Source organism: Bufo gargarizans, chromosome 2 (assembly GCF_014858855.1).
Source record: "Bufo gargarizans isolate SCDJY-AF-19 chromosome 2, ASM1485885v1, whole genome shotgun sequence".
Classification (NCBI taxonomy): Eukaryota; Metazoa; Chordata; class Amphibia; order Anura; family Bufonidae; genus Bufo; species Bufo gargarizans.
This window is the reverse complement of record NC_058081.1, coordinates 145013593-145021885: the sequence shown is the minus strand read 5'-3', so window position 1 is coordinate 145021885 and position 8293 is coordinate 145013593. Positions and strand designations below refer to the sequence as shown.

The 8293-nt window shown below is 43.4% G+C and overlaps 1 protein-coding gene across 1 annotated transcript; it reads left to right on the top strand.

Annotated features, from left to right (window-relative positions):
- The first annotated feature begins 527 nt into the window (after nt 1-527).
- LOC122925709 (olfactory receptor 15-like) lies at nt 528-3226 on the top strand. The gene is made up of 2 exons (XM_044277054.1): nt 528-688; nt 2443-3226. The coding sequence occupies exons 1-2, from the start codon at nt 528-530 to the stop codon at nt 3224-3226; spliced, it is 945 nt and encodes a 314-aa protein (XP_044132989.1).
- The last annotated feature ends 5067 nt before the right edge of the window (nt 3227-8293 follow it).

The following is an 8293-nucleotide window of genomic DNA, read 5'->3' as shown; positions in this document are numbered from 1 at the left end:
CACTTTAAAACTTGAAACTGAACTCGGCTTCGGTTCTGATTGGTACCTCGGAACTAAAGACGGTTTTAAGAGTAAAAAGCTAGCTTCGCTCATCTCTAGCTGTAACCGTAACAGTTCTTTATCAGACAGTTATAGGCACCCCCTAATAGAATGGGCCTAGATTTCAATGTGAATGACTGAACCCATAGGTCTTTAAACAAAAATACTACTTGTTTTTTAGGTCTTCTACCTCTTTTATGATCATCATGTATCAGTCTACAGTGGTCACGTGGTTTCTCTTTGTAAGGCTTCATCCAAAAGATGGAGCAGATAACCTCTTTCCAGCAGACGCAATTTTAATGACTGGGCTCATCTTTCAAATGTCGCTGTTGATTCTCCTCAATTGAATAAGTTGTGGCAGTCCGCTCCCGTTATTATACAGATTTTCCGAATAACTTTTTGAATGTGTTGTTTTAAGTAATAGAATTGTAAATCTTTGTCATTGCAGCATCGTGTCTACGATATAATATTCAACATCAGCTCTTGAAATGGTCAAAGGGAATTTCACCACGGTGGTCGAGTTCATCCTACAGGGACTAACCAGCAGACAGGACCTGCAGATATTGCTATTTATTGTATTCCTTACATGTTACGTTGTTTCTCTAATTGGTAACATAGTAATTATCTGGATCAGTAGTACAAACCCTAGACTCCACACCAGGGGCGTACATAGAAATCATTGGGCCCCATAGCAAGAATTTTAATGGGGCCCCACTAACTCCGTCCACTGGCCCATCCCCTGGCTTCTCCCCTGCCATACCCCCAGCAGTTGCAGCCGTGTAGACATTAGGAGCTACTTTCACACTTGCGTTTCTATTTTCCGGTATTGAGATCCGTCATAGGGTCTCAATACCGGGAAAAAAAACCGCTTTTGATTGTCCCCATGCATTGTCTTAGGGCACTGTCCACTATAAGCAGCACACAGGCACAGCTCATTGGGGGGTATACCCATAGTATACCAGTGCCACCTTAGCCCCCCTTGCCTTATGAACTGTCAGAACCTCCTAATGCATACCTCAGCTGCTGCAGAACATATAAAGCTTCGTTCACATCTGTGTTGGGGCCTCATTCGTGGATCAAGTCATAAATGCTAGACACAATTTTATAGCCTGGAAGATGGAAACCTGACAGATCTCATCATAGTCAGCGGGATCCTTCGGGTGTTGTCGTCCATGAAGTGCCAGATCCGGAAATGCAGTGATTTTCGTTGATTTGCTCCTATGACGGCAGAACAGCGACCGTCACCAGCACAGAAGTGAACAAGTAATACACACCTCAGCTGCTGCAGAACATTATAATAGTGACAAGGGAACTACAAGTCTCATCATCACCAGATTATTATTGGAAATTAGGGAGCAACACAGGGAGAGGTGAAAGTGGAGAGAACTACAATTTCCAGCATGTCCAGGCCGTTATGATCAGATACAAGAAGATATTACACAGAGTATAAGGCCGGGTTCATATCACCGTTTAGTTTTCAGTTCTTCTGATCCGTCAGATGAACAGAAAAATAAAGAAAAAAAATGATCCTGTATTTCAAGCATCAGTTCTGCACATTTGGCATCCGTTTATGCCATTTCTGTCGGAGATCCGTTATTTTAGACAGAAAAAAGTCCTGCATGCAAAACGGAAAACTAAACTGATGAGAATCCAGCCTAAGAAAAGAGGACTCTCAGCATGTCCAGATTCTAGGACATCATCTAGTTGTACCAGGTAAGAGCTTTAAAAAGAAATAACTATAACCCCCAGTATGGCCAGACTTATTATGGGGCATCAGTATACATTCCAAAGAGGGGGTATAAGAGGAGAGAACTACAACTCCCAGCATTACCAGCCTGTACTAGGGCATACGTTTAAATTACATTGAGAAACATATAATACGACAAAACTACAACTCCCAGCTTTTCTAGGATGTTATGGGTTATCCCAGAACACCACTAACCTCTCCTCCAGTCACCACACAGAAGCTCCGCCCCCTCACAGTGATATGCCACAGGTCTTTCACCAGTCCTCTGCACTGGTCACATGATGATGACATCACCAAAGGTCCTTTAGACTTCTGCTGCTCTGCTATTTATTGGCTTCCTGCACTGGTCACATGGTTGATGACATCACCAAAGGTCCTTTAGACTTCTGCTGCTCTATTTATTGGCTTCCTGCACTGGTCACATGGTTGATGACATCACCAAAGGTCCTTTAGACTTCTGCTGCTCTGCTATTCATTGGCTTCCTGCACTGGTCACATGGTTGATGACATCACCAAAGGTCCTTCTCCACCTCTTACTTTCTCAGGTAGCCATACAAGTGTAATTAGTGGGCGGGGCCTATCCTCGACTGCGGGCCCCCTTCCCCCAGGGGCCCCATAGCAGCTGCGTGGTCTGCCTCTATTGGAGGTACGCCACTGCTCCACACTCCAATGTACTTCTTTTTAAGAAATCTCTCCTTTTTGGACATCTGGTATACTTCAAGTGTAGTTCCTAAGATGCTCATTAACTTCCTATCAGTGAAGAAAACCATATCTCATAATGGTTGTGTAACCCAAATGTTCATCCATATGACTCTAGGAGGGACAGAGTGTTACTTGTTGCTATCAATGGCCTATGACCGGTATGTGGCTATATGCAGCCCCTTACATTACACTAATATCATGCATACCACCTTATGCATTAAGATGGCGGCTGCATCTTGGGTTGGAGGTGTAATAAACTCAGTAATAAACTTAGTGTATACATTACAACTACCTTTTTGTGGGGTGAATGTAGTGGACCATTTTGTGTGCGAGGTTCCTGCATTGCTAGAGCTGGCTTGTGCAGATACATCTCTTAATAAGACCGTCCTTTTCTTTTGTGCTATAGTGATAACAGGCATCCCGTTTTCTGTCATCTTTTTTACGTACATCAAAATAATTTCCAGCATAATGAAGATTCGTACAAGTAGCGGAAAGAGAAAAGCCTTTTCCACTTGTGTGTCACATGTTATTGTGGTGGTATTATTTTATGGCACTATTTTATTCATCTATTTGAGACCCGGGAAGATTCATGTTTTGAGCCAAGATAAAATGGCCACCTTGTTCTACAGTATTATAACCCCAATGCTAAATCCTCTGATTTATACTTTAAGAAACAAAGATGTAAAATTAGCACTGATAGAAACCACAGGAAAGAAGATTGTGTTATGGCACAAGTGATGATTTCATCATATCTGACTGGTCAACAACCACTTTGACAAGGGCCAAATTGTGACTGGCAGGACAACCAGTGACCTGGCAATAGGTGCTTGAGTGCCCAAGGCTAATCGATTTGTGTGGAGAGTAAAACTTGTCTGGTCTCATCCCTCAGAGGAGCTAAAGCAGCAAAAATGTATGAAAAAAATACTGCTGGCTATTAGAGATGAGCAAACCTTTTGAGATTCGGTTCGCTTCAGGTTCACTGAATTCTTCAAAAAGTCCAGTTCGGATACAATTCTACACGAACCAAAGTTGCTCCAATTGCCCTGAAAATTGGTATATAACACCTTCTATATACTGTTCAGCACGTCATCTATTTTCATAAATTTCTTATACATTTTTGCATTTTCTCTCCCCCAGCTTTTAAAAGCGATGATAGCAGTAGCAAATGTCTGAGTGACAAGGACACACATACTGTAGCTATGTGTTTAAACACACACGGTGTTATTGGAAAGAAAACAGTGGTTTTGGGGGGCACCAAGTTTAAAAAAAAGATGCTTTCCAGGGGCAGAATGTCTAGCAATATGACACGCACAAGTGCCGCTTTTCAGAAAAAAACTGTGGCTTGTTTGGCCAAAGCCTCCAAAAATTATACCTTAATGTGGGCAGAATGCATGCACAAGTATTAATTGTCAGAAGAGAAAGTGGCTTGTTCTCAACAATCCTAAAAAATGTCTTACTTTTAATTAAGAGCAGCAGCAGGGCAGTGTGGAAAGGGTAAGGTAATAGCATAACCAGTAGTAGCATAGAATTCATGTACCAATTTCTACAATTTTCGGCCTTTATTCTGCAATGATGACCTTATGCATTGACACCATCAGTTTATTTCCTCTGTTGTGCTGTTTGTTCTACCTTACTTTAAAAACAATAAACAGATTTTGAAAAGTAAATCAGCTGCTTATGTTTAGCAGTAGTAATTGTAATAGTAGTGGTAGTCATAGTGGCAGATGCATAGCGTTAATAGTGGTGGCAGTAGGGGATTAGCAGCAAGGAGTAGCTGCTACAGCAGTGGTGGCAGCAGCAGCCATATGGTACATGGCAGACAGACAACAGAAATTGCATGATTGCAGCAGCAATACAGAACGTGATGGTAGGCAGGCAACACACTGCAATAGGGAGACAGAGAGGAGCAGTGGCATGATGGGGCACCATCAGAAAGGCTAGAGCTATTCAAGAGCCTCAACTTCAGTAGTGTGAAAATCCTCTTAAATCCATGCCTGGTTCATTATAAAAAAAAAAGTGATGTTTTGAACACTGGCAGAGGAAGAGATGGTCCATTTGGGTGTCACCGCGCACCCTGCCACACTTAAAACCATCTCTGAGATGACACTTGAGGTTGGGCAAGAAAGAAGACAGAGCAGACTGGGATGATTCGGGTCACTGTTCTAGTCTGCCTGCTCAGAAGTCCATTTTATTCATCTATTTGAGACCCGGGAAGATTCATGTTTTGAGCCAAGATAAAATGGCCACCTTGTTCTATAGTATTATAACCCCAATGCTAAATCCTCTGATTTATACTTTAAGAAACAAAGATGTAAAATTAGCACTGATAGAAACCACAGGAAAGAAGATTGTGTTATGGCACAAGTGATGATTTCATCATATCTGACTGGTCAACAACCACTTTGACAAGGGCCAAATTGTGACTGGCAGGACAACCAGTGACCTGGCAATAGGTGCTTGAGTGCCCAAGGCTAATCGATTTGTGTGGAGAGTAAAACTTGTCTGGTCTCATCCCTCAGAGGAGCTAAAGCAGCAAAAATGTATGAAAAAAATACTGCTGGCTATTAGAGATGAGCAAACCTTTTGAGATTCGGTTCGCTTCAGGTTCACTGAATTCTTCAAAAAGTCCAGTTCGGATACAATTCTACACGAACCAAAGTTGCTCCAATTGCCCTGAAAATTGGTATATAACACCTTCTATATACTGTTCAGCACGTCATCTATTTTCATAAATTTCTTATACATTTTTGCATTTTCTCTCCCCCAGCTTTTAAAAGCGATGATAGCAGTAGCAAATGTCTGAGTGACAAGGACACACATACTGTAGCTATGGGTAAACGCATGTTTGACAGCGTTAACAAACAGCCCCATGCCATCACATGCTACGCTTTTTCATATTCCAATGCTTCCAAAATTTGTCCCTGATTGGGTACAGATAGTGTTTAAACACACACGGTGTTATTGGAAAGAAAACAGTGGTTTTGGGGGGCACCAAGTTTAAAAAAAAGATGCTTTCCAGGGGCAGAATGTCTAGCAATATGACACGCACAAGTGCCGCTTTTCAGAAAAAAACTGTGGCTTGTTTGGCCAAAGCCTCCAAAAATTATACCTTAATGTGGGCAGAATGCATGCACAAGTATTAATTGTCAGAAGAGAAAGTGGCTTGTTCTCAACAAGCCTAAAAAATGTCTTACTTTTAATTAAGAGCAGCAGCAGGGCAGTGTGGAAAGGGTAAGGTAATAGCATAACCAGTAGTAGCATAGAATTCATGTACCAATTTCTACAATTTTCGGCCTTTATTCTGCAATGATGACCTTATGCATTGACACCATCAGTTTATTTCCTCTGTTGTGCTGTTTGTTCTACCTTACTTTAAAAACAATAAACAGATTTTGAAAAGTAAATCAGCTGCTTATGTTTAGCAGTAGTAATTGTAATAGTAGTGGTAGTCATAGTGGCAGATGCATAGCGTTAATAGTGGTGGCAGTAGGGGATTAGCAGCAAGGAGTAGCTGCTACAGCAGTGGTGGCAGCAGCAGCCATATGGTACATGGCAGACAGACAACAGAAATTGCATGATTGCAGCAGCAATACAGAACGTGATGGTAGGCAGGCAACACACTGCAATAGGGAGACAGAGAGGAGCAGTGGCATGATGGGGCACCATCAGAAAGGCTAGAGCTATTCAAGAGCCTCAACTTCAGTAGTGTGAAAATCCTCTTAAATCCATGCCTGGTTCATTATTAAAAAAAAAGGTGATGTTTTGAACACTGGCAGAGGAAGAGATGGTCCATTTGGGTGTCACCGCGCACCCTGCCACACTTAAAACCATCTCTGAGATGACACTTGAGGTTGGGCAAGAAAGAAGACAGAGCAGACTGGGATGATTCGGGTCACTGTTCTAGTCTGCCTGCTCAGAAGTCCATGGGGTCAGGGAACAGGGTATGCATCGGATACAGGGCAGAGTCCAGGTAGGACTGAACCTGGACATTGAGACGGTAGGTCTCCGTTTGCCGATTTGCCTCAGCCTGGTAGAGCACATAACTAACTGTTCCATCATGTTGAGGAAACTGAACTGGCTGCTGCAGTTTCTGCTAATCACATCAGACTGCTTCATGTGAAAAGGACGCCTGTCAGTATGTAACCAACCAAGCAAGCAATAGAGCTCACCATTTTGGCCAGTGTGCCCAAGGAGCCAGTTCTTTCCAGCTTTGCGCCCCACTGAGACGATTGGGTATCGTGGCCGGTGTCGCCATCCTCCTCCTCTAAAGGAGTTTCTCCTTGTGGGTCTCCAACAGCTAGAGGGTGGAGACCAAGATGCATTTGCTGTTCTGCCGCCTTCGTCCCTTGCTGCATGAGCGTCTGTTCTAGGATAAATATGAGGGTGGTGAGATCATTCATGCTGCAGTTGTCCGTGCTGACAAATTTTGTGGCCTCTTCACGGGGCTTCAGCACACGACAGGCGTCTTATTAGCGGTCACTGTCTAACCTCAACACAACACGTGCTCCCTGCTGAGGTGGTCTGGTGCATTTACTCATGGCAATGCTTGGCTTGACTTAACATGTGACAGTAGGGAGGGAGAGTGACGCTCTGCCCTGTTGCTGTTGGGGACAAGAGGATATCCATGGAGGAGGAGGTGGATAAGCATCTGGTGTGGAAACAAGCCTGGTGTCAGTAGGACCTGGCTGGGGTGCTGCTTAACTGCTGCTGCAAAAAAACATTTATCCAGTGGGTCATAAAAGACTGTTCCTGCTCATAACAGATGGTCTTGCACCTTGCATCAAAGTGAAAGTTGCAATTTTAAACAATTGTTTTTATAAAAAAAAAAAAAGGACACCTGGACAAGTGTGACTATCATACAACAGACGTTTTGGTGAAGGCTCCACCTTCTGTGCCACCATTACCACAACTATGTGGTATGGCAATGACTGCACCGCCAGCAACTTGGCCAGGTGGGGTTTTTTCTTGTAGACAAGCTAATTGCTGGTAATAGCTGATAATAGTTTCCTCATGGACACACATTCTGTTGTAGATGTCTCTCAGTGGAGTGAAAGAGGAGGAGTATGAGCAGAAGCTGCTGCTCATGATGATAAGGACACTGTATTGCTTGGGAATGCAGGTTGTCTACCACAAAGATCATGAGAAGGAGAACAGATTTGCTCTGATTGGGACTGCTGGGCAGTTTTATTTTCCCAAAGGATCCGGTGATGGTGCCTCATGTGCTGCAATAAAGCTCTAGTACCTATAATTGTGCTTGAACGCCTACAGCTTGTTTCCACAGAGCAGGGGTTTTGTGTGCTGGGCTTGTGGAGAAAAAAAACAAAACACCATACAGAAGTTGCTCACAGAGCTAGCGGAAGCCAGGCTTGGTATAGGTCTTGCACAACTTAAGCCTGCACCCACAGTATTACTGGTATCACAAGTTCCCGAGTTGACCACAATATAGGGTGCAATGCTGCAGCACTGATTGGCTCCTAGGCTGACAGACCGCCTAGGAGCCAATTGGGGCAAGCCCCCCGCATTTCCTTTCAGAGTCGTGTGTGCACCCAACATGTGCAGTATAATGGCGATGAGCACCATTTTACTTGTTTAGTCAGAAGTGAACCTGAAAAGCTTCGGGCTCACTTTGCAGATATATTTTTGTGACATTGGTAACAACCCAGGTTGTTCAACCTTATTGGCTATGATAGACGTGTCAGAAAACAGTGGGGTTTACCATTTGCATTGTATTGCGTAGCTGCAGACCGGTTAGAGAACACATACGTACTGTTTTTTTCTGCAGTAAAGTATCTGCTCCCTTCTGAT

Coding starts and splice junctions, on each gene's coding strand:
- LOC122925709 (XM_044277054.1), top strand. CDS start 528: ATGGTCAAAGGGAATTTCACCACGGTGGTCGAGTTCATCCTACAGGGA. Junction 689..2,442: donor ATCAGTAGTACAAACCCTAG/ACTCCACACCAG, acceptor AGGTACGCCACT/GCTCCACACTCCAATGTACT.